At 41.0% G+C, this 27,493-nt stretch overlaps 1 protein-coding gene across 2 annotated transcripts in view; it reads left to right on the top strand.

Annotated features, from left to right (window-relative positions):
* DSCAM (DS cell adhesion molecule) overlaps positions 1-27,493 on the top strand; it is an 812,726-nt gene that overhangs the window by 554,638 nt on the left and 230,595 nt on the right. For both annotated transcript variants that reach the window (XM_055279737.2, XM_063640588.1), the window contains one exon: positions 11,164-11,337. In XM_055279737.2, coding sequence (XP_055135712.1) covers positions 11,164-11,337 — 174 coding nt within the window. The remainder of the gene's footprint in view (positions 1-11,163; positions 11,338-27,493) is intronic.

Below are 27,493 nucleotides of genomic sequence, written 5' to 3' on the forward strand. Positions count from 1 at the left end.
CTGTGATCACACTGCACATCATACTGCAGATCACACTGCAGAAGACACTGCAGATCACCTGCAGATCACACTGTGGATCACACTGCGGATCATGCTGCAGACTACTTTGAGATCACAGTGTGGATCATACTGTGGGTGACACTGCAGATCACCTGCAGATCACACTGCAGATCACACTGTGATCACACTGCAGATCACACTGCAGATCATACTGCAGATCACACTGGATCACACTGCAGATCACACCGTGGATCACACTGCAGATACCTGCAGATCATACTGCAGATCATGCTTCAGATCCACCTGTGGATCACACTGCAGATCACACCATGGATCATACTGTGAATCACTCTGCCGATTACACTGCAGATCACACTGCAGATCACCTGTAGGTCATACTGCATATCACACCAAGGATCACGCTGTGGATCACACTGCAGATCACGCTGCAGACCACCTTGAGATCACACTGTGGATCATACTGTGGATGACACTGCAGATCACCTGCAGATCACACTGTGATCACACTGCGGATCACACTGCAGATACCTGCAGATCATACTGCAGATCACACTGGATCACACTGCAGATCACACCATGGATCACACTGCAGATACCTGCAGATCATACTGCAGATCACACCATGGATCACACTGCAGATCACACTGCAGATCACACCATGGATCGCACTGCAGATCCCACTGTGGATACCTGCAGATCTTACTGATGGCCACACTGCAGATCACCTGCAGATCAAACTGCGGATCACACTGTGATCACACTGCAGATCACACCATGGATCACACTGCAGATCACACTGCGGATACCTGCAGATCTTACTGATGACCACACTGCAGATCACCTGCAGATCAAACTGCAGATCACACTGTGATCACACTGCGGATCACACTGCAGATACCTGCAGATCATACTGCAGATCACACCATGGATCACACTGCAGATCACACTGCAGATACCTGCAGATCTTACTGATGACCACACTGCAGATCCACCTGCAGATCACACTGCAGATCTCACTGTGGATCACACTGCAGATGACACTGCAGATCACACTGAGGATCACCTGCGGGTCACACTGCTGAACACACTGCAGGTTGTACATTCAAAAGATAAGTCTGGAAAGAAGCAAATTATCAAGAGACAGAAATTTGCTTAAATAAAATTCTCTTTTGTTTTTCCTCTGGGAAAGTAGGGGATTTATATTAAAATAGCTCAATGGGGAGCACGTTCATAGGGCCCAGTTGGGATGATACTGAGTTTTCAGGTCCTCCAAGGCTTCTCTCCAAGTTCTGGTCCCTTTGTCCTGCTCTGTATGCCCTTGCATGTTTCACTCTGCCCCAGCCTTCTGCCTGAGTGCCCCCAGGTTCAGTGTCCAAGGCATTTTGTCTCATTCTTTTTTTGCCCTTGCTGCCACTCACTCTGACCTTGAATACCAGTCCCACAGGCTTTGCTCAGACAAGCGTCTCTTTTGCATCCCTGTTCTGGGAAATTGGGTCTCTGCATTGTCTCTGACCCTTGTCTTGATCATCTCCTTGGGACCAGTGGCTCCAATCCTGGCCCTATCTTAATCCTCTTAGTGTGGATCACCAGAATAAAACTTCTGACCACAAGCCTTACCTGGTGGAGGCTGCTGCCCTCCCACTGTCCCACCCCTGCCTGTGCATCTACACACCATTCAGTGCTCTCACCATGCCCACTCCTGGACTCACCATTTGTCCTGCTCTGTGTTGTTCAGAGCACCCCAAGCCTCCACACCGATGGTTTTGACCTCTTCCATGTCCTTGGTTTCCTGAAGCAGCAGTGACCCTCTGTTCTGCCCCAGTGCACTCCTCTGATCCAGGCTATCAAGTCCCGGCTCTCACCCAGTACCCCCAATTTCCAATTAGGCGATAAGATGCAAATATTGAATTAATATGGGGAAAGAATTCAAATAATCCAAAAAGGAGAAGAAGGCAACATCTCTCTGTGGCACACATGGTAAAAGTAAACCCAAGTTCAAAGTCCAATATGGATCCGTCACGCACAACAAAAGGAGCTCTGCTTGTGTGTGTTGTGTGTTCCCCAAGAAGAGACAAGGGGCCTCACAAAGAAATAATGAGTTCTTGAAAACAAGTTGTAAGCTGAACAGAGAAGGTGAGTGTTCCACATATTGTTTTATTTTCTTCCTTTGATGGTAGGAAAAAACTTAGCAGAGCAGAAAGCCTTCTGCCTTCCTCTGTGCTACTCTAATCGGCATCTCAGTGGCCCTGGGAGCTGCTGCAGGACCTCTGCAGGGTCCTCACTTAAGGAAGTGTAATTACCCTGAGCCTTGGTGGAGCCACCAGGACAGTCAACCCTAGGGCCCATCTTGCTCTTCCTTTCTTTATTTTTCAGCACTCCTCCATCTTTCCTCCTCATTTATTTCCTGGGAAACTTTCTAGGAGCCTTCTTCTAGGTATAGGCAGCCACACTGAAGACAAATGTTTGGGGAGCCATTGCTCCAGGGAAATGGTGGCTGGAGACCTTGAATGGTAGACACTGCTGCAGGGCTCCTCCCAGAAGCAAGGCAAAGCACTGGTGGAATCTGCATAATTGAGCCACTTCAACCACTTCCAATATCACATGACCCCTTGATGAGTGCTGAATTGTGTTCAGTTCATGGATCAATTATCTGATAAGTGAGTGAAGGGCCAATTCCTTCTGGCTGATAAAAAAGGGATTCTTATGTATTAGTTATATAATTACATATTAGTTACAGAATTAGACATTGAAGCACTAGTGGACTAGCAAGTTGTAACAAATCCTGATTCGACACTAATCTAGACCATGAAATTTCCATTGTTTTCATTGGATAGCCTTCTTCAACATAGAAATGAAGGTGTTAAGGAAAGATAACTGGATTGCACAGTGGACACAATTATGTGCAGATTTACAAAAGAAGTAACCTGGATGGTGTCTCAGGGCACGGTGTGGTGTGTTATCAAGAAGGGATTTAATAAAGGGAATTAGGGGCATGCAAAATCTTTTGAAGCATGGTCAAACTGAGCGGCCCTTTAAGCACTTGAGAAGTGTAGGAACTATGAGCTGCGTCTCCCATACTAACAGCTACTTCTAGTACTCAAGCAGTGATTTGTAGTTCTCCCACAGGCAGCCATAAACCCGACGTTTGGGGTTGACCCGTGCATCAATTTGCTGCTTCTAAAGCAAAATAATGGCTTTTCCACCCTTGCACCTTCAAAATTGTTTTTAAGTGCCTCTCCCTGGTAAAATGTAAACCAGAATCTAGTAACAAAGGAGCCAGGGAATGTAGTTTTCAGGCTTTCAAGCCCTGCAATTTAGGGCAGAGTTTAGAGGGAAAGTGGTAGTGCTAAAGATCAACATACAGCATCTGACACAAACTTTCAGTGTCATAAATATTACCTGCACAGTGGTGGAAGCTTCTTTCTCAGGGATTGGAAATAGCTATGCAGCCTGGAACCAAGCCAGTAGTGTCTCAGGACTGTACCTCTGTCCACTTCTGGATTCTTCTTTGTAACAGAACTCTTCAGCACTCCTTCACTGAATAAGCATTGTATTTCAGCTACTAAACCTTATTTAGGTGCAACTGCTGTTGCTATTCTTGCTTTTTCTCTTCTCTTTCCATCGCAACCTCTATCTTTTTACCCAATGCCTTCCTGCAATCCCCCAACTATTCTCAGAAAGGAAACCCCCCTTCCTAAAGAAGAAAAATGCATTCTTGAGGAAAACACCACTCTCTCCATAAGGATGAAAGGGATTGTGTTTGATTCCTTGGTGAGAAGAAAGAACAGCTTACCACGTGACCATTGTGCAAACCATTGGTGAGGCTAAAGAGACTTCCCTTCCATGGTCCTGCGACTCTTCAGTCTTATTTCACCCTATAAGGGGACCTCTCGGGATGAGCTCATTGACCAAGCTCTCCTTGCATGCCGGCATTTATACCCACATTCATACAATCTTGTTTCACTTTATGTGCACAACAATCCTACGTCATATGTAAATGGATTATTCTCCTTATTCATATATGATGAAATTAAGGATGCAGAGAAAATAAGCCACTTGCTGTAAGGCATGGGTAGTTTCAGAGAGCATGAGAACCTAACCCTTTTGACTCTTAGCCAAGTGCCCTCTCTACAGACCAGCAAAGACTTAACAGTGAAAGAAAAAAAATGAAACAATTTTCTTATTTGCTGCTGCCTTCAAAGTGGGCTCATTTGGTGACAATCAGCTGTCCTTTTTCCACTGTCCCCATACTCTCAGTCCCTGTAAACACAGCTAGGCATATATTTGCAATAAATAAGAAAGGTGACCCAGTATTAATATAACTACCAATTCAGTATGTGCCTTACATAATGCTTTAACATTTTATTTTCGTGTAACGGAACATTGAAATTGTCCCCACTTGACCCCTGCTAGCCACAGAAAATTGACAGTGTTTTAATTAGTGACTGCTGGTTGCCACATTGTATCTTCTAGCTAATTACCTAAAGTGCTTACCTTGTGCTAAGAAGATTACAGGATTTTACATATGGATGCTGTGGTTAAATTTTACTCTTTAGAATAAAGATGAATCTAAAGTAGATGACTGATAGATAATTCTGTCAAACCCTGGCGAAGTCTACTTCCCTCAAATTAAACAAATGCTAACCCTTAGAACTGTAGTCCTCATAGCAGATGAATCGGTTTGCAGTGTGTTCACTATTATTCCATTTAGTAACCACAGTTAGATCTTTAGATGCAATAACCCTTCCACTTAGGTACATTTTTCTGATGAAGAAAAGATTTAATGTTTTCTTAAATGCATTTGAAACTTTATTTCTATCTTCATTAGGACCTTTTGGTAATAAAGAAGCTTACCTCAGTCTAGATAGGAATTAACAGATCATCCTTTTCTGCTATTTAATTGAGACAACTTAGCATTGTAGTTAATTTTATGTTGTGATTCTTTAATATAAATGTTTCAACTATTACAAGCATTTTTCTGGTGAAAATCATTTAAGAAAAGGAAAAAAATGTGTTGTCGACATGGATATTCATGTAAATTTTTCAAACCATACCAGCATTTTATTTGATTTTCATTTTCTTAAATACAGTTTTATATCATTTGAAATTTTTAGATTACCTATCTTATGGTTATATTTTTTCAATCCTACATTTGGTTGAGTTTTCAGGTTGTGTGTATTGGACTAAATCTACTCTCAATTCACAGTCAACTTTGAGAATGACATTAATAGCCTTTACTGATTTTCAAAGTGTGTTACAAATTTAAGCACTTAAATAAAAGTTGAAGCCTTTTTCCTTAATTTTAACTTCCAATAAATTTATTATCCTCACACTAAAGAACACAACATCCACAAGAAGGAATTTGATAATTTATAAAAACCAAATTCTTTAAAAATGCAGTCTAATTGTATAGGAGAAAAAAACATGATATCTCAATATATGATTAAAAAGTAGCTGATAATATTCAACATCCTCTTCTGATTAAAGCAACCAGAACAAAAAAAGAGTTTTGTAAAATAATTACGTAGGAATGCTTCCTTATAACCCAAAGTGCTTTGGAAAATGAAGAAAAAGACAAAAGCTCAGTAGAAAAATGGGTAAGGGATAAATGGGCTGTTTACTAAAGAACAAATACAGATGGCCAATACATTCATGATGCTCAAAATTATCTATAAACAAAAACAAAAATACAAAAAAAATCTGCCAAAATGTGCAAATTAAAATAGTGATGTACAGTATTGATGCAGATTTAAAAGATTAATAGCATACATGTATGAGGAAAAAATTAACCCTCAGCTAGCACTGAAGGAGATAACATTAGTACATTTTTAAGGCAGTTTATTGTAAATATGTTAATATATTTTAAGATTTGAATATGCATCACCTTTGGTCCAAAATTCTTCTCCCTGAATTAGGCATACAGATTGCCTACCACTATATATTTCTCTCTGCTGATGGACTGATTGATGAGTGGAGACATTCGTTGCAACATGGTCTCTATTCTTGTGGAATGGGAAAGACAGAGAGCCATGTAATCTTAAAATTATTAAATAATTAAAAACAATGTTAAAAAGAACAACAATGTTGTTTGCTTACTATGAGCCATACCAATACATAGTTCAAGAACTTTAGTGCTTCCACCATCCTATAATGAAGGTTCTATTATTTCCATTTTACAAGTTAAAAAGCTGAAATATTATGTAACTTACCTAATTTTACACGTTAGGAATCTATTGCTTTGTAACAAATTACCCCAATTTAGTGGCCTAAGATAGTGTACATTTAATAGCTTCCCATTTCTGTAGGTCTGGAATGCATGTGTGGCTTAGCTGAGACCTCTGGTTCACAGTCTTCCCAACACTGCAGCCAAGGGGTTGGCTGGGATGCAGTCATTTCAAAGCTTAGCTGTGGGAGGGTCTTCTCCCAAGCTCACTCCTGTGATGGTTGATAAGCTTTAGTTTCTCAGACTGTTGACTGGAGACCACCCCCCAGTTCCTTCCCATGGGAGCCTCTCCACAGAGCAGCTCACAACATGGTAGCTGGAATTCCCCAGAGTTAAGACTGAGTGGGAGGGAGAGAGGGAAGAAGAAAAAGAGACGGGAGTCATGATCTTTTTAGCCATAGCTCCTCACCCAGTATTTGTCACAGTACAGGTGCTCAGTAATTAATAAAGTCCATTTGCATAAAAACGGAGGATACGTTATTTTATGTTTAGAAAATATTAGAAACTCCATAATCTCTCTGAAGGCATTTACCTTTTTACTGTTTGAATTTTTGACAAAAAATTCAGATTCCCTAATCCAAAATTCTCATGCTTTAAATCCCAATAAGTAAACTAGTAAATAGCTTTCATTAATTATTTTTCAAAATCAACCACTCTTATACTGATGTTTTTATTTTTTCTCAAGCATTTGAGGCCAAGCACAATGGCTCGTGCCTGTTATCCCAACACTTTGGGAGGCTAAGGTGGAAGGATCAATTGTGGCCAAGAGTTTCAGACAGTCTGAGCAACAAAGCAAGACCCCATCTTTACAAAAAACTTTTAAAAGCCTAGCGGGGTGTGGTGGTGTCTGCCTGTATTGTAGTCCCAGCTACTTGGGAGGCTGAGGGGGGAGGATTGCTTGAACCTGGGAGTTTGAGGCCACAGTGAGCTATGATGGTGTCACTGCCCTCCAACCTGGGCAAAAGAGCAAGACCCTTCTCAAAAAAAAAGGCACCAAAATCTTCTGTGAACTTTCGTATGAATTAAGGTGTTTTTTTTTTAATTATCTAAGTTCTGGGGTACATGTGCAGAACGTGTATGTTTGTTACGTAGGTATAAATGTGCCACGGTGGTTTGCTGCACCCATCAACCTATCATGTAGGTTTTAAGCCCTGGATGCATTAGGTATTTGTCCTAATGCTCTCACTCCCCTTCCCCACCCTCTCACAGGCCCCAGTATGTGATGTTCCCTTCCCTGTGTCCATGTGTTCTCATTGTTCACCTCCCACTTATGAGTGAGAACATGCGGTGTTTGGTTTTCTGTTCCTGTGTTAGTTTGCTGAGAATGATGGTTTCCAGCTTCATCCATATCCCTGCAAAGGACATGAACTCATTCTATTTTATGGCTGCATAGTATTCCGTGAAGCATGTGTGCCACATTTTCTTTATCAAGTCTATCATTGATGGGCATTTGGATTGGTTCCAAGTCTTTGCTGTCGTAAATAGTGCTGCAGTAAACATATGTGTGCATGTGTCTTCATAGTAAAATGATTTATAATCCTTTGGGTATATACCCAGTAATGGGATTGCTGGGTCAAATGGTATTTCTAGTTCTAGATCCTTGAGGAATTGCCACACTGTCTTCCACAGTGGTCGAACTAATTTACACTCCCACTAACAGTGTGAAAGCGTTCCTATTTCTCCACATCCTCTCCAGCATCTGTTGTTTCCTGACTTTTTAATGATCACCATTCTAACTGGCATGAGATGGTATCACATTGTGGTTTTGATTTGCATTTCTCTAATGACAAGTGATGATGAGCTTTTTTTCATATGTTTCTTGGCCACATAAAAGTCTCATATGAATTTTTAAATTATCTGCATTATACAAGTTGCTGGTATAATTCCGAATTTTGTACATTTTGATAATTTATTTCCAAGGAGGGAGCAGATTTAGGGATAAAAATGGTTGTCCTTTTAGTCTCACTTTATAAAATATTCATTAGCTTGAGTAAGGAAAACATATTGAAGAGATAATAAAATACTGTTATGTTTTTAAATATTTTTATCCCTGACTTTGAATTCCTTATGAAAAGAATTTTAAAAACTTTTTCTACTTAGAACCATTTTATGAAAATTCATATTTTAGATATGTAATAAAGAACTAATGCAAACATGTGAGTTTTGTTAGTAGATGCTCCCTATTCTAAATGCGCAATTATCCTACATTACATTTCTCTTAATTACCTTTAAATCAGATATCAGAAAACCATGGGCCACAATTCAAATTTGGCCAACATCCTGTTTTTGTTTTTGTAAATAAGTTTTTTAGACTATCTTATTTCCTCATAATGATCACCAACATTTATCACTGTATGCTAGGACAAAGATCAATTCTTCTCAGATTCGGTATTTTTTAAGACGACGACGACTCCTCCTCCTCCTCCTCCTCCTCCTCCTCCTCCTCCTCCTCCTCCACTTGTTTTAGAGACAAGGTCTCACTGTCACCCAGGCTAGAGTACAGTGGAGCTCACTGTAACCTCAAACCCACTCCAGCCTCCCAGAGCATTGGGAGTAGCTAAGACTACAGGCATGACCCAACATGTCCAGCTAATTTTTAAAATTTTATAGAAATGAGGGCTCACTCTGTGACCCTGGCTGGTCTCAAACTCCTGGTCTCAAGCCTTGCCCCCACCCTGATCTCCCAGAGTGCTGGGATTACAGGTGTGAGCAATCATGGCCTGCCAATAAGTTTTTATGAAACACAATCATGTTATTTTGTTTCTGTATTTTCTATGGCTACTTCCATGATTCAGTGGCAGAGATAAGTACTTGTGACAGAGACTGTATGACCTGCTGAATTTAAAATATTTACTCTCTGGCCTTTACAGAAAAAGATTACCAACCTCTTTCTGAAAATGTTAAGCATTTTTATTCATGAACATGGTATAACTCTCCAATTATTTAGGTCTTATTTAGTTGTTCTCAACAACTTTTACAGTTTTCAGGGGGCTGGTCTTGCACATATTTTGTTAAATTTATTCTAAATATTTTATGTTTTTTTGCAAATATATTTTCTTTTTAATTTTTATTCCCAATTGGTTACTATTATACATAAATAAAATTGACATTGATTTTTGTATATTGATGTTGTATCCCATGACTTTGCTAAACTCATTTTATAGTTATAGCAACTCTTTTGTTTACTCTTTTCGATTATCTATGTAGAAAATCATGTTATCTGTCAGTAAAGACAGTTATATTCTTATCAATCTACATTCATGTAATTTTATTTTCTTCTTATTATTTTTTTTTTTTTTTTTTTTTTTGGAGATGAAGTCTTGCTCTCTCGCCCAGGCTGGAGTGCAGCCGCGTGATCTCGGCTCACCGCATCCTCTGCCTCCCAGGATCAAGCAGTTCTCTGCCTCAGCCTATCAAGTAGCTGGGATTAGCGGGAGAATCACTTGAACCCAGGAGGCAGAGGTTGCAGTGAGCTGAGATCGTGCCACTGCACTCCAGCCTGGGTGAGAGAGCAAGACCACATCTCAAAAAAAAAAAAAAAAAAAAAAAATTTTAGGTTGTCGTATGTCCCTTCTAGCAGTTCCATTTTGATGGGAACCACCTGTTGTAGGGATTCTACTTGACCTCCTTATTCAATGTGGAAGGTCCCCTTAGGTACCTTATCAATTTCTCTCGTCTCTTCAGTGGGGTGAGAGACAAGTTGCTGAGAAATCTAAACCAGAAACACGGGAAAGGAAGGCACAGCCACAGTCTCTGCCATTGTGAGCTCAAGTGAGACCAATATACAAGCTGTCATTAGGGTATGGAGACAGCAGGAGGAAGTGTCTCCCATTCTCCTGTCCTCAGATGCGAAGTCTGAAGTTTCCTGCTTGAGGCCTGTGGAGACGTCTGACTCGTTCAGCTCCTGTGTAGATTCTTGGGCCAGGAAGCTAGCACCTTCTCTCTAGAACACATCCTTGGCCCAAACGTTGAGCTTCCTCCAGGAAGATCCTCACCCCAGAGCTTTCCCCTCAAGTCCCCAGATACTCAGGCCAGAGAAGAAAAATGCCCTGGGAGAGTCCTTCAAGGCCTGAATCCCATTCTCCCAGCGCACCCAACTCCTCCAGGCCAGAAGCAGGCAGCATGGCAGGTTCATCCAGTCACCATCTTCCCAGAACTCTTCTAGGACCTTCATAATCTGTTTCATTATTTCTAAAATCCTTTTTTTTACACAGTTGTATATAAGTCCTTCATATGAATCATATCACATTCGTTATAATAGCATATCATATCCATGCCATTCCCTCCTTGCATGGAAGCACTCTGAGGAGAGAGGTGTTTTAATTCTGTGCTGTCTTACTGCACTAATCTGATGTATTTATTTAAATAACATTAAATGATATTAATGGTGTATTGTGTTTCTAGACCGGAATATAACCGCCCTTAAAGAGAAACCTTCAATGTTCCTATTCTCTTTGTAGCCTCAGACATGTGCAGTGAGCAAAGACTTCAAATGCCATGTCCCTGGAGCACTCCTTGTTTACGTTCATATTAAGTCCCTGGGAACACAAGGAATTTATTTAGCACCGTGAGAGTTGTCTGCTTCTGTGGTTGTTCTACTGTGATTTCTTTGAATAATTTATCAGCTACTTAACACTCATCAAATTTGGCTTTTTATGTAGAGAAACTATCTGTAAGTTCTGTTAGTTTTTATCTCAGAGTCTGAGATATTGTCATTTTAAATAAATGCTTTTCTCTCTAAACAAGAATTTTAATATTGGAGGAAAGAAAGAAAAACCTGGTGTATCCCGTGACTGCCTTATGGGATCAGTGTGAAGTGTCTGGTGCTTCTCTTTATGAGTCTGGGTGTGCTTGAACTCATTGTCTTCCCATACTTACTCTCGTTTGCATCATTGCTCCTCTTTCTTTTTCTGTCTCAGGTGCTGGGGTTCCCCAGTTCCAGCCAATTGCCCTAAATGGCCGAATCCAAGTTCTCAGCAATGGGTCCTTGCTGATCAAGCATGTCGTGGAGGAAGACAGTGGCTACTACCTCTGCAAGGTCAGCAACGATGTGGGCGCAGACGTCAGCAAGTCCATGTACCTCACGGTTAAAAGTAAGAGAGAAGAAATGCTTCGTTTTACCTAGTTTAAATACATAGGTCTCTGGGGGCTTCCTTTTTCAATTGTCTCCATACATACCTGTTTAAAATCAACACAGAAGAAGACCCATTGGTGTGATATAGCTGAGTTTAAAGTTTTGTTGTTTTGGAAATATGACTGAAGAGGATGGTAAATGTCCAGCCAATTGTTGACAGCGTGCCCAGGGCCCCTTTTGTGTGGAGCATGAGTCACATTCTTCTCTTCCTTTGGTTCTCACAGCCATTGGTATGGGCTCTGGGCAACCTAGCAGATGAGTAGTTCTCTGCCTTTAACACCCACATTGCTACCCTGTTGATTTTCCTGTGGAAAAACCCTATACATGGTCTCAGATGTGTTCTTTATAAAGCCTTTTGTCATGCATTTTATTATTTGCAAGCTGGCTTGTCCATGGATTTCCTTATAAGGATCATTTTATTTTATTTTTTTATTTATTTATTTTTTAAACCCCAAGGGTGGCAAAAAAGAAAATAAAAGGTATGTGGGTCCTTTTAAGACCTTGTGGAGTAGAATAGACATTCTTTTTTTTTTATTATTATTATACTTTAGGTTTTAGGGTACATGTGCACAATGTGCAGGTTTGTTACATGTGTATCCATGTGCCATGTTGTTTTGCTGCACCCATTAACTCGTCATTTAGCATTAGGTATATCTCCTAATGCTGTCCCTCCCCCCTCCCCCCACCCCACAACAGTTCCCGGAGTGTGATGTTCCCCTTCCTGTGTCCATGAGTTCTCATTGTTCAATTCCCACCTATGAGTGAGAACATGTGGTGTTTGGTTTTTTGTCCTTGCAATAGTTTACTGAGAATGATGATTTCCAGTTTCATCCATGTCCCTACAAAGGACATGAACTCATCATTTTTTATGGCTGCATAGTATTCCATGGTGTATATGTGCCACATTTTCTTAATCCAGTCTATCGTTGTTGGACATTTGGGTTGGTTCCAAGTCTTTGCTATTGTGAATAGTGCCGCAATAAACATACGTGTGCATGTGTCTTTATAGCAGCATGATTTATAGTCCTTTGGGTATATACCCAGTAATGGGATGGCTGGGTCAAATGGTATTTCTAGTTCTAGATCCCTGAGGAATCGCCACACTGACTTCCACAGTGGTTGAACTAGTTTACAGTCCCACCAACAGTGTAAAAGTGTTCCTATTTCTCCACATCCTCTCCAGCACCTGTTGTTTCCTGACTTTTTAATGATGGCCATTCTAACTGGTGTGAGATGGTATCTCACTGTGGTTTTGATTTGCATTTCTCTGATGGCCAGTGATGATGAGCATTTCTTCATGTGTTTTTTGGCTGCATAAATGTCTTCTTTTGAGAAGTGTCTGTTCATGTCCTTCGCCCACTTTTTGATGGGGTTGTTTGTTTTTTTCTTGTAAATTTGTTTGAGTTCATTGTAGATTCTGGATATTAGCCCTTTGTCAGATGAGTAGGTTGCTATTAAGGATCATGTTAAAATCAAATGACTAGCAAACAACTACAAGACAGAAATGTGTAAGACTAGGCTTAGTGCTGGTGCTGCTGGCCCAATATATAGAAAAAGGTGCCTTATAATGAAATTATTTTCATACATTGGTAACTGGCGACCAAGGAAAGGATATAAAGTGAACCAATTTTACTGAGTTGTGCTTATTAACAAATGATGGTGCATCTAGTTTACAGTGAATGGCTTATGCCCATTTATGGAATTTTCCATTGAATGAACTATGATTTCTTCTTGATTACAAGGCTTTATTCAGACTCCCCTCCCACTTTTTTTTGAGGTGGAGGCTCACTCTGTTGCCCAGGCTGGAGTGCAGTGGCACCATCAAAGCTCACTACACCCTCGAACTCCTGAGCTCAAGGGATTCTCCCACCTCAGCTTTCTTAGTAGCTAAGACTACCAGTGTATGCCACTGAGCCCAACTATTTTTTTTTAATTGTTTGTAAAGGTGAGGGTCTCACTTTGTTACCCAGGCTGGTCTCAAACTCCTTGCCTCAAGTAATCCTCCCCTCTTGGCCTCCCAAAGCACTGGGATTACAGGCATGAGCCACCATGCCTGGCCCTTGGATTTCCTCTTTTTTTTTAACTTTAATTCTGCTATGGATAGTTTGGAAAAGTCTCTACCATATGATTTATTAGAAGAATGAGATTTAAAGGTGGCATTCAGGGGTGTGTGTATTTGTGTGTGTATGATATTGAAAGGCTAGCTAAACAGACAAGTATCCATCCTAACTCAATGAAGAATTTATTTTAGTCCACTATTTCCAACAGAACAATAAAAACATCCAAGTGCTTATTTATTAAACTTTTATATTGTGAAACGGATTATAATTATGAAATGGGGTTGTTTTGGAATATATTTCGTACATACTCAATACCTAGTTTTTGACTTTTAAATCATGTGCACTGGAGGAAATGATGTGCAAGAATTTGATAACAAATTGTGGTACTGTTTAAATCCAGAGCTGAAATGGTAATTTTTAAAACTTATAAATTGATGAAATAATATGGAAACCCAAAATCTGAGGAGCAATGTTGACCAGAGTTGGTCCATCTTTCCCCAATGAAAGGGGTGTGTTTTGCAGTTATTTTAATAGATTCTAAATGCATAAGACAATTTTCTAGTCCATAAACACATATCTAGGACCTAGTATATATAAGACCCTATGAAGGAAGGATACAAGTACAATCAACCATGGACCTTACCCTCATGAGTGACAGGCCTCATGTTTTGGAAGGGGAGATAGCCAGGAAGAAGATAGAAGCCACTGGTTATAATGCAGGGTGAAGAGTTGCATGAATCATGTCTGTGACGTTCAGAGGAGGATAGAAATGTCAGCTTGGGGGAATTAAGGAAAGCTTCATGGAAAATAGGCTTCAAGAATGGAAGATACCCCCACATGTCCTCTTTCCAGATCTCTGTACTCAGTGGTAGTTGTGCAGCATCACGGAGGACTAAGGAGATGAGGTGGCCCCTGCCCTCTGGGAGCTTTTGCTCTCTGGGGATAATTGAGTGGGTATATGTCCAATTCCTGTCTGGCAGAATACACAACTGGTAGAACAGAGCCCAGAACACCAGGGTGCATGGAAGAGGGTGTGATTTGCTTCGGTTTGTAGGATCAGTGACCATGTGCAATGAACTGAATGTCTGTGTCCCTTCAAAGTCCATATGTTGAAATCTTACCCCCAGTGTGATGATATTAGAAGCTGAGTCCTTTGAGAAGTGATTGGGCCACAAGGGGGGAGCTCTCAGGGATGGAATTAGTGTCCTTATCGAAGGGACCCCAGAGAGCTCTCCTGTTCTCTGTTTCCACCATGCGAGGATACACAAGATGATGGCAACCTGGAGGAGGATGCTAGAACCTGCCCCTGCTGGCAGCCCCATCTCAGACTTCCAGCCTTAGAACTGTGAGGAATACATTTCCATTGTTGATAAGCCACCAATGTGTGGCAATTTGTTACAGCAGCCCCAGTTGACTAAGAAACTATGGAATGAAAAGCTGCAGCATCTGAGTTCAGTCTTAAAGACACAGGGGCCTTCAAAAGGCAGGACTGTTGAGGCTAGAGAGGGTATTCCAGGGAGAGGAGGCAGAGAAACCAGATTCAAGAAAATGAAAGACTCCAGGCAAGAGGAACTCTCTGTTCGAATGTTCTACAGTACATGGAGGAGATGAGAGAGGAGAACATTTAAAGTGAACACACTTCAAAAAGAGATGATAGAGTTGGCCAAATTTTAGATTCTTAAACTAATACGAGCTAGTCATGGATAGGTGGATTTAAATAAGTTAAATGCACCTCTTCATGACTGTTTGTATTAGTTTATCTCTCTGGGCCTAGAAAATAGGAAGAACTATGCCGTCTTCATAGAGTTATCATGAAAATTAAACAGGCTAACACAGGTGAAAACACATTGTAAGACATAAGATACTCTACATAAGTATTCCAGTACATACAGAGAGTAAATGATTCTTTGGTTGGAAAGAAAGAGAAAATGTATATTGATGGTACTGTGCATAGGAGCATTTCCAGAAAGTTATTCTGAAAAAGAAATGAAAAGGCCACAGGCTAGGGAAAGGGAAGAAGAAAGAGGACCTCCATGGCCCATGGGGAGGTATTTTCATCCTTGTGCAATACCCTTCCAAAGCTCAGCCCTGGAGTGGTGCCTTTAGAAACTCTGATGGCCAATGTCTTTTGCCTAACCCTGGTTGTTTAAGAACAATCAGTAAAGTGTTTTAGGATCTCAAACTGAAAAAAAAAAAATAGACATAAAGGAGAGTTTACGGGTCTAGATAAAGTACTCTCCCCTTTCTATAAGTCATTTTAAAAAATGGGCTGCAAATATTTCTAAATTCAGTAGGGAAGACCTTGCTGTCTACTTGGACGACGTCAGGAAATTAAGACAGCTGCTCCTGCAGGAAGTCTGGACTCCCAGGATGGCCTGGTGCTGGCTGTAAACATAATTTAAAGACCCAGACTCTCCGGATGGAACCTGCTTCTGGGGGCTCGCTGTGAGATCCTGCGAACCCTGCACGGATGAGTTTCCTATATGGGAAATTTTCTTACTGCCTTCAAGAAACATCACTCCAAAAATAAAGCATTTTAACAATAAACACCCACCACACACACACACACACACACACACACACACATCTTTTTGTTGTTGTTATTGAATCAAGCATAAGGAAGCCACAGGCAGAGAAGAAAGCCAGCAAGCATGTATGGAATTGTCGTGGAAAGCAATCAATGGGATGGAAGGTTACTGCATGTGAATCTTTCCAGTTCTGTTAGGGTTCCTGCCTGTGAGTCTACACTGTCATCACAATTCTGGTTTATGTTTTACCCAAAATATTTATCATGTGAGATAACGATTAGGAGCCTTCGCAGAAAAGGCAGAGGGAGTAGGCTCTGCTTGCAATCAAATTTGGCCTCTGGTGATGACATCCTGCCCTATGCTCCAGGCCGATCAGGGGCTGCAGAAACTATGCCACTTATGTGCCCCTTCCCCCAACCAGGAACTGTTTGAGGCCCAGGGAATGACTTTATGTTAAAAAAAAAAAAAAAATAGGTCTGTCAATCGAGGAAAATAATGAGACAAGTCTCAATCATTTTAGGATATTTATTTGCCAAAGTTAAGGATGCTCCCGGGATACAGGTCTATTCCCTTCTCTGAAGGTGATTTTGAGGGCTCCAAATTTAAAGGGGAAAGGACGAGATTTTGAGAAGCACACAGTTTTCACATAAACAAAAGGGGCAGAGGAAAACTGTGGGGAATGTACATTTTACATAACACAGACAAAATGGGGAAGGGAACATTCAGTTATACATTTGTGTCTGGTGGGCGGAGCGACTACACCTGTAAAGATAGGCTATCAAGTTGCATGGCCATGGGGAAGTTTTAACAGCTCACCAGGAATTTCCTTGTGGGCAAAATATGAGGGAAGCGTGTAGCTTTTCATCTTGTAGCCATCTTGTTTAGGAACCAAAAGGTGGAGGCAGGTTTGTGTGACCCAGTTCCCAGCTTGACTTTTCTCTTTGGCTAAACGAGTTTGGGGTCCCAAAATTTAATTTCCTTTCACAGCTCCAAAACCCACTGAGTCTCTTAAATGGATAGCCTTCCCTAAGGTTTGTCTCAGGTGCTCAAATTACATCCTCCCCGCTCCCAGCTTTCTGCCACTGGCTGATCTGAAGCCTCGTGTTTCCAGGAACACTGGTTTCAGCGTGAACCTGTGGCCCACGGTGAACAAGCCGCTCTGCTTTTGTGAGCTGCTCTGCATAGGTCCTTTCTGATCCCTGCATGCAGGACAAAAGAGCACCGCTTATCAAACAGGAGCAGGCGCTTCCCTGGAGAGTCGGTTACTCTTGGAATCTAATGAACCCCCAAGCTCCCAAAGTTAGCCCGTGGGCTCCAGTCCAGCCTGGGTAATGTGGTCTCCCTCCTCCGTGCGGAATCCAGGAAGGTCTGTGGGTTGCTATGCCCATCAGATTACTGTCAGAATGCAAGTGCACACATGTGCATGCACCAACTCACTCAGCTCTGACCTGACCGTCTGCAGGGTCTTGGCTATTTCTGTACAGATCTCCATGTTATGCTTTGACCTCAGGCCACTCTCAAGCCCTGCCATTGCCAGGGCAGATATATTGGGCCTGACATATAATAACCCATCTCCTTTTCTGTTGAAAACATGTGTATCTATGCCTGGATAATCCATAGTCAACCTCTTTTACTTTCTGCCCTCACCCACTGCCACCAGGACCCACAAATCTTTATCTTAACCCCTAATTAGCTAAATGGAAATCTCCAGTCCCGGTAGCATTGCTCTGTGATACTTCTTGGAGGAGGAAGCAGCCCAGCCCCAAGCTGCCCCCCATGGTGAAGCTTTGGCCACCTTGAATTAACCCCACATGTTTCCCGGGCTCCTTCTGACCACTCAGTCTGCTGAGCCAATCACCTCCCACCAAGCCCCTCTTCCAACACTGGAATTAAAATAGAACATGAGATTTGGGTAGGAACACAGATCCAAACCGTATCAATCATCATTTCTGAATTATAGTTTAAGGCCTTCCCAAACATGACAGATCAGTGCCTGAGATAGAAGATGAGGTGTCCCAGGTTTAAGAACACCCAGCTTATGCATTTTCCTAAATTCAGTCACCAGCACCCCCAGCAGTCCTCCCCCAACAATTTATCCTTCACATATGCAACACTCAGATCCCTCCTGCTTCCCTCTCAAGTCCAGTTGCCAGATACATCTGCAACTTTGCTGGGAGTTTTTCCGAGGAAGGAGTCTCCCACAGAAGCTTCAGAGGGACTGCAGCTATGCCAGCACTTTGATTTTGCACTTCTGGCCCCCAGAACTGTTTAAGAATAAATTTCTGGAGGCAGAAGCAGAGAATGGGAGGAATCCAGGGAAAGTACGTGTGGTGGAGAGGACATTGCTTAGTGAAGGAAACCCCTCAGCAGCTGCCACGCCCTTGGTAGGGCATCCTGAGCTCCATCCAAACATATGCATTTCACTTCCTAAGTCAGCCTGAAGTTCCACCAGCTAAAGACTCTCTGGGGTAAAAAAGGAATTCGTAAAACAGGAGGGTTCAAGGCCGGGCGCGGTGGCTCACGCTTGTAATCCCAGCACTTTGGGAGGCCGAGGCGGGCGGATCACGAGGTCAGGAGATCGAGACCACGGTGAAACCCCGTCTCTACTAAAAAATACAAAAAAAAAAATTAGCCGGGCGTGGTGGCGGGCGCCTGTAGTCCCAGCTACTCGGAGAGGCTGAGGCAGGAGAATGGCGCGAACCCGGGAGGCGGAGCTTGCAGTGAGCCAAGATTGCGCCACTGCACTCCAGCCTGGGCGACAGAGCGAGACTCCGTCTCAAAAAAAAAAAAAAAAAAAAAAAAAAAAAAAAAAAAAAAAAACAGGAGGGTCCATATAGCAGATGCAATTTGTTCCCTGCTCCAGTTTCAATTTCCCTCCTTTCTCTGTGCTAAAAATTGAATTATTTCCCGTCCACCTCCTAGATTTGTATGTTGAATTCGTAACCTCCAGTACCTTAAGTGACCATATTTGGAAATAGTGTACTTGCACCTTGCAGATATAATTAATGAAGATGAGGCTTTACTGAAGTAGGCCGGATCCCTAATCCAATATGACTGGTGTCCTTATTAAAAGGGGACAATCTGGATGCAGACACAGATGGAAAACATAGCTGGGCAAAGACAGATTGGAGTTATGCTGCCACAGGCCAAGAGACACTGGGCAAGGCAAGGAAGGGGTCTCCTGTAGAAACTTCAGAGGGACTCCAGCCCTGCCAGGACTTTCATTTTGGACTTATGGCCCCCAGAAAGGTGTGAGAATAAATTGCTGTTGTTTAGGCACCCCAGTTTGTGGAACTTTGTTACAGCAGCCCCGGGACACTGTACACTCAGTGACAATAGAACTCTTTTGCAGTCTTGTGTTGGAGGGAAGCCCACCACAGGCCAGATCACCTGCCTAAACAGGAGAGTCCAAATCCATCAAAGCCACTGGGTGTGAGCCCTGGCCAGGACCCATCAAAAGCAGCAGCTCCCTTTGATTTAAGGATGGGCAGACAACCAGAATTTGCACAATGAAATGTAAAAACAATTCTTTTGAGGGGTTTCTGGGGAAGGTTTCCGTATTCTTAATATAGGACTCTGCAAAAGAGGTTTATCTCATTTAATTCTTGACCCCATGATGTCTGGCAGTACATGAGATCACCTGGGACTTTATTGCCTTTGCTGTCTAGGCCAACGTGGGTCAGGGTTTTTGCATTTGCAGCTGGAGGCATCCAAACTAATTAGGTAAGAAGAGAGCAGCATCTCCAATTCATGGAGTGCAATTCAGCCACAGTGTTCCCTTCAGTAATCCTGCTGAAATAAATGGCTCTGGGGGAATGAGGAGTTTGATCTGGATTGAGAAGCTGTAGGGATTTGCAGTGCATGCTTTGGGCTGGGGCAGAACAGCTCCGTGGGAGGATAGCTGAAGGTGGATGGGAGCACTCGGACCTGGGCACATAGGGTGGCTTACAGCAGGGAGGTCAGTACCTGGTGAGGGAGGTTCTCCTGCCTCAGCTTCCCGAGTAGCTGGGATTATTATAGATGCCCGTCACTACAGCTGGCTTATTTTTATATTTTTTCAGTATAGATGGGGTTTCACCATGTTGGCCAAGCTGGTCTCAAACTCCTGACCTCAGTTGATCTGCCTGCCTTGGCCTCCCAAAGTGCTGAAATTATAGGCATGAGCCACCACAGCCTTTTGAAAAATTACTGGGGCCAGTAAAAATCTTATGTTTCCACTTCACTGTTCTCCTCCTCCTGCCTCTCCTCCTCTTCATCCTTCTGTTTTGAGGCACCCTTCTACCAGGCAACTAAAATGTTATTTTTTTTTTTTAACTTTGGGGTAATTGCGGCTATTTCAATGTTTTTCAGTTGATTTAAGGTCCTTCTGTTCCATGGCCTTCCCCTGTGGCCAGTGGCACCAATGTTCTGAACCCTCAATCAGCTGTTACCTTCCACACTGGCATCTGCTGAGAAGTCTGACTCCCATTTGGTCCTTGGCTGTGGGGTCACTGCTTAGTTCCCCTGGAATCTCCTCCTGTCTTCTGGCTGCCCCTGACCAGACCCACCCATTTGCCCATCAGCAGGGTTCACTGAGTGCTCCCTAGTGTCAAGAATTGTTCTGCATCCTGCGTGCTCTGAATAAGACCAAGTATTAGTTCACCGTCATGCAGCACAAATTCCCTTGAGAATGACATGCAGACGGGTATATAACATAATGCCTGGCAGAGGATACAGTGATGTAAGAAACCAAGTTGTGCATATGTCTTGGAGAAAGCATTCCAGGCAAATGGATTAGCAAGGGCAAAGGCTGAAGGGAGAAATTGGTTACATCTGTGGAGCAGCAGGGACCCTGTTTGCTTGGAATGTATATATGTGTGTGTATTTGTGTATATTTGTGTATATACACATGCATGTGTTTGTGTATATACACATACAGTATACATAGACCCACACAATCCAGATTTTTTTTTTTTTGAGGTGGAGTTTCTCTCTTGTTTCCCAGGCTAGAGTGCAATGGCACGATCTCAGCTCACTACAACCTCCACCTCCTGGGTTCAAGTGATTCTCCTGCCTCAGCCTCCCAAGTAGCTGGGCTTACAGGCACCTGCCACCATGCCCAGCTAAGTTTTATATTTTAGTAGAGATGGAGTTTCAGCATGTTGGCCAGGCTGGTCTCGAACTCCTGACCTCAAGTGATCTGCCTGCCTCAGCCTCCCAAAGTGTTGGGATTACAGATGTAAGCCATCACACCCAGCCCACAATCCAGATTTTATGTTATATAGTTATGTGCTGCATAACGGCATTTTGGTCAATGATGGACCACATCTATGACAGTGGCCCTTAAGATGGAGCTATAATGGTTAACATACATCTAATGTATGTGATAATGGACAACATCCTAACGTTGTAACTTAATGCATGACTCACTTGTTTGTGGTGATGCTTACATAACAAACCTACTGCCCTGCCAGTGTACGAAAGCAGAGCACACATTATGTACACTATATACTTGTGATAATAATAAATGACTATTCGTGGTTTATGTATTTACTATTTGTTCATAATTATTTTAGACCACTCCTTCTACTTATAAAAAAAAAAGTTAACTGTAAAACAGCTCAGGCAGGTCCTTCAGGAGGTGTCCAGATGACCTGTTACTTGTTTTTTCATTTTATTTTTTAATTTTTTCTATTTCAATAGCTTTAGGGGTACAAGTGACTTTGATGACATAGATGAATTGTTTAGTGGTAAAGTCTAGGATTTTAATGCACCTATCATCTGAGTAGTGTACATTGTACTCAATATATAGTTTTCTATCCCTCACCTCCCTCCCACCCTCCCCACTTCTGAGTCTCCCGAGTCCATTATATCACTCTGTATGCCTTTGTGTGCCCAAAGCTTAGCTCCTACTTATAAATGAGAACATGCATTATTTGATTTTTCAATTCCTGAATTACTTCACTTAGAATAATGGCCTCTAGTTCCATCTAAGTTGTTGCAAAAGACATTATTTCATTATTTTTATGGCTTAGTAGTACTTCACGATGTGTGTGGGGATATATATATATATGTGTGTGTGTGTGTGTGAAAATTTCAAGATGATATATATCTAACATATATCTGTATATACACACAAGCTATACAAGATGATCTGTATGTAACATCTTTATATATATATAATTTCAAGATTATATATAACATCTTCGTCTATTTGTCAGTTAATGGACACTTAGGTTGATTCCATATCTTTGCAATTGTGAATTGTGCTGTGATAAACATAGACATGCAGGTGTCTTTTTGATATAGTGACTTCCTTTCCTTTGGATAGATACCCAGTAGTGGGATTGCTGGATTAAATGGTAAATCTACTTTTAGTTATTTGAGAAACCTCCATACTGTTTTCTGTAGAGATTGTGCTAATTTACATTCCCACCAGCAGTGTATAAGCGTTCCTTTTTCAATACATCCATGCCAACATCTATTGTTTGTTAACTTTTTAATAATGGCCATCCTGGCTAGGGGAAGGTGGTATCTCATTGTGGTTTTAATTGGCATTTCCCTAATGGTTAGCGATGTTGAGCAGTTTTTCACATGTTTTTTGGCCATTTGTATATCTTCTTTTGAGAAGTATCCATTCAGGTTCTTTGCCCACTTTTTAATGAGATTATTTGTTTTTTCTCGCTGATTTGTTTGAGTTTGTAGATTGCGGATATTAGTACTTTGTCGGATGCATAATTTTCAAATATTTACTTCCATTCTGTAGGTTGTCTGTTTACTTTGATGATTAGCTGTGCAGAAGCTTTTTAATTAGGTCCCATGTATTTACTTTTGTTTTTGTTGCATTTGCTTTTGGGGTCCTAGACATAATTCTTTGCCCAGGCCAATGGCCAAAAGAGTTTTTCCTAGGTATTCTTCCAGAATTTTTATGGTTTCGGGTTTTATATTTAAGTCTTTAATCCACCTTGAGTTAATTTTTGTATCTGGTGAGAGATAGGAATCCAGTTTTATTCTTATATATCTGGCTATTTGATTTTCCCAGCACCGTTTATTGAATAAGTTGTACTCTCCTTAAATTATGTGTCTAATCCATTATGTTTTTATATGCTTTGTCAAAGATCAGTCAGTTGTAAGTATTTGGCTTTATTTCTGAGTTCTCCATCATGTTCCATTTGTCTGTGCATCTGCTTTTATATCATTCCAATGGTGTTTGATTACTATAGCCTTGTAGCATCATTTGAAGTTGGGTAATGTGATTCTAACAATAAATCTTTTTGCTTAGGATTTCTTTGGCTTTTCTAGTTCTTTTTGGGTTCCCTATGAATTCTATGTTTTTTTATTTTGTGAAAAGTGATGTTGGTATTTTGATAGGAATTGCATTGAATCTGTCGATTACCGAGCAGTATGGTCATTTCCACAATACCGATTCTTTCCATCTGTGAACATGGGATGTATTTCCATTTGTTTGTCATCTACAATTTCTTTCAGCAGTGTTTTGTAGTTCTCCTTGTAGAGATCTTTTCACCTCCTTGGTAAAGTGTATTTATTAAGTGTTTTAAAAATAAAGTGTTTTATTTTCTTTGTAGCTATTATTAAAGGGGTTGAGTTCTTTTTTCTTCTTTTTTTTTTTTTTTAAGATGGAGTTTTGCTCTGTCACCCACACTGGAGTGAATGAAGTGGCATGATTTCGGCTCACTGCAACCTCTGCCCCCTGGTTCAGGTGGTTCTCCTGCCTCAGCTTCCCGAGTAGCTGGGATTATAGATGCCAGTCACTATACCTGGCCAATTTTTATATTTTTTCAGTGTAGATGGGGTTTCACCATGTTGGCCAAGCTGGTCTCAAACTCCTGACCTCAGTTGATCTGCCTGCCTTGGACTTCCAAAGTGCTGGAATTACAGGCATGAGCCACCACACCCAGCCTGAGATTGCGTTCTTTATTTGATTCTCAGCTGGGTCATTGTTGGTATATAGCAGTGCTACTGATTTGTGTATATTGATGTTGTAACCTAAGACTTTACTGAATTCATTTATCAGATGTATGAGTCTTCTGGAGGAGTCTTTAGGGTTTTCTAACAGAGGTAGTTTTACTTCCTTTTTTCCTATTTGGATGCCCTTGATTTCTTTCTCTTTCCTGATTTCTCTGGCTAGGACTTCCAGTATTATGATGAATAGAAGTGGTGAAAGTGGGCATCGTTGTCTTGTTTCAGCTGAATGCTTTCAACTTTTCCCCATTCAACTCAGTATGATATGGGCTCTGGGTTTGTTACATATGGCTTTTCTTATTTTGAGGTATGTTCCTTCTGTGCCTAGTTTGTTGAGAGTTTTTATCATAAAGGAATATTAGATTTTATCGAATGTTTTTTCTGCCTCTATTGAGATGATCATATGGCTTTTGTTTTTAATTATGTTTATGTGATGAATCACATTTTTTGACTTGCATATGTGGAACCATCCCTGCATCTTTAGAATTATCATGGTGAATTACTTTTTTGATGTGTTATTGGATTAGATTTGCTATTGGATTTGGTTTGCTAGTATTGTGTTGAGAATTTTTGCATCTGTATTCATCAGGAATATTGGTCTGTAGTTTTTCTATTTTGTTATGTCCTCTCCTGGCTTTGGTATCAGGATACTGGCTTCATAGAGTAAGTTAGGCAGGATTCCCTCCTTCTCTACCTTTTGGAATAATTTCAGTAGGATTGGTACCAATTCTTTTTTGAATGTCTGGTAGAATTTAGCTGTGAATCCAACTGTCCCTGGGCTTTCTTTTGTTGGCATTTTATTTTTATTGCTGATTCAATCTCTCTGCTTGTTATTAGTCTCGTCAGGATGTCTATTTATTCCTGATTTAAGCTATGGGGTTGTATGTTTCCAGGAACTTATTTATTTCCTCTAGATTTTCTAGTTTGTGTCCTTAGTGGTGTTCATAGTAGTCTCAAATGATCTTTTGCATTTCTGTGGTGTCAGTTGTGATGTCTCCATTTTCATTTCCAATTGAACTTATCTGAATCTTCTTTCTTCTTTCCTTGATTAATCTAGCTAGTGGTCTATCAATTTTGTTTATCTTTTCAAGTAACCTCCTTGTTGTTTCATTGATCTTTTATAATTTTTTTGTTTCAATTTGATTTAGTTTTGCTCTGATCTTTGTTATTTCTTTTCTTCTGCTAGCTTTGGGTTTGGTTTGTTCTTGTTTCATTCCTTGAAATGTGATGTTAGGTTGTCAACTTGTGATCTTTCAGACTTTTAATGTAGGCATTTAGTGCTGTAAACTTTCCTCTTAGCAATGCTTTTGCTGTATCCCAGAGATTTTGATAACTTGTGTCACAGTTATCATTCATTCTGAAAAAAATCTAAATTTCCATCTTGATTTCATGGTTAACCCCAAAATCATTCAGAAGTAGATTGCTTAATTTTCATGTATTTGTATAGTTTTGAGGGTTCCTTTTGGAATTGATTTCTGGTTTTATTCCACTGTGGTCTGAGAAGATACTTGATATGATGGAAATTTTCTTTGCTCTACTCGCGTGTTTATTCATCCAGGTAAACCTAAACATGATTTTGTCTATTTCAAAAATAACCATTAAGTAATTATTTATAGAATAATTTGATGTGAGGGACCCACCTTTTTACCATATTGAGTCATTATATCCAGAAATGAAACTTCTCTTCATTTTCTTTAGTTTTCTGGTAGATTCCTTAACGAAGAGGCACAATTGTCTCCATTTTGGACTTAGATATATTTTATTAATTTTTACCAAAGAATTTTGAATTTTGTATGGCATTTTGAAAAGATATCTTGCCTTTCTGTTTTATTTGTATAGCCTAAGCAGAAGCCCTTATTAATTTAATACTATTGGACTCTTAATTATGTTTGAATATTTTTGCAAAATTAACAGCCTCATGGTGAGATGGCCAATGGCAAGAAAGCTCCAAGGTACATGCACATTAGTTTCAACAGGAGCTGCCTGATTCTTCTCATTGACTCAAGAAACATTTGCTGAGTTCTTACCATGTGCCAAGCACAGTACTAGGCACAGTCAGCCAAGCCTCTGAGCTGGGATTCCCAAACTGCTGTCCTTGTACCTCATTTCTATCAATGCCCTCCAGCCAAAGCCCATCAGCCACATACTTATAGGGTAACAAGTTGGGTTTGTTCTTGTCATGAGCTAAAGCATACAACATGGGAACAATGAGATGCCTTCATAAGAGGGTATTGGGAAGGATGTATTATATACTTGGGCTTGTGTTAGGTGATTTGGGGGAAGGTTCAAGTAAGCAGGACCTAACTCTGGAGTGTTGCTGCCAGAAAGTGGGAGTAATTCTATGATTGGGTATTGTCTTGATGTGTTTTCTGTTGCTATAACTAATTACTTGAGACTGGGTACTTTATAAAGAAAATAGGCTTATTTCTTACAGTTCTGGAGGTGGAGCAAGTTCAAGGTGAAGAGGCTGCACCTGGTAAGGGCCTTAATGCTGGTGAGGACTCTCTGCAGAGTCTTTGCTGCATAAAGCATGACATGGTGAGGAAGCTGACCACATCTAAATCTAATTATCTCCTAAATAGCCTGCCTCTCAAATACAGTGGCTAGATTTCCCACCCTCTTTTGGGAGGTGGGCTTAAACAACAGAAACTTATTTCTCACAGTTATCGAGGCGGAAAAGTCCAAGATCAAGATTCTAGCAAGGTAAGTTTTATTCTGAGGTCGCTTTTCCTGGCTTGTGGGTGGCTGCCATCTCACTGTGCACTCACATTACTTCTCCTTTATGTACACATGGACAGAAAGAAAGCGAGAGGGAGAGGGGGAGGGAAAGAGAGAGAGAGAGAGAGAGAACACTCAAGTTAACTCTCAGGTGCCTTTTCTTAAAAGGATATTGATCTAATCAGACTAGACCTTCTCATGACTTCATCTCACTCTAATTACCTCTCAAAAGTAATTACCTCTCTGTCTCCAGATACCATCACATTGGTTAGGGCTTCAACATATGAATTTTGGAGAGGTACTACCATTCAATCCATAACATTAAATTTCTATTTGTCAGGGTTCTCCAGACTAACAAAGCCAATAAGATATAGAGAGAAATGGTGCTATTTATTAGCACATTTATATCTCTTTATATTGGTATATATGTATATACTTATATAAGAGTGTGTGTGTCTGTGTGTGTGTGTGTGTATGTCTGTGTGTGTGTGTGTGTGTGTGTGTGTGTGTGTGTGTAGAGAGAGAGAGAGAATAAGTTTATTATAAGGAATTGGCTCACATGATTATGGATGCTAAGAAGTCCCAGGAAAGCCAATGTGTAATTCCAATCTGAAAGCCATCAAGCTCTAGACCCAAGAAGAGCCAAAGTTTCAGTCCAAGTCCAAAGACAGGAGAAGACCAAGGTCCCAGCTCAGCCATCAGGCAGGCAGAGTTTCTTCATACTCAATCTTTTTGTTCTTTTCAAGTCTTAAATGGATTGGATGAGGCCCATGCACACTAGAAAAGGCAATCTGTTTGACTCAGCCTACCAATTCGGCTTTAATCTTGCCCAGAAACACCCTCACAG

This window comes from Symphalangus syndactylus, chromosome 5, assembly GCF_028878055.3.
Source record: "Symphalangus syndactylus isolate Jambi chromosome 5, NHGRI_mSymSyn1-v2.1_pri, whole genome shotgun sequence".
NCBI classification, from domain to species: Eukaryota; Metazoa; Chordata; class Mammalia; order Primates; family Hylobatidae; genus Symphalangus; species Symphalangus syndactylus.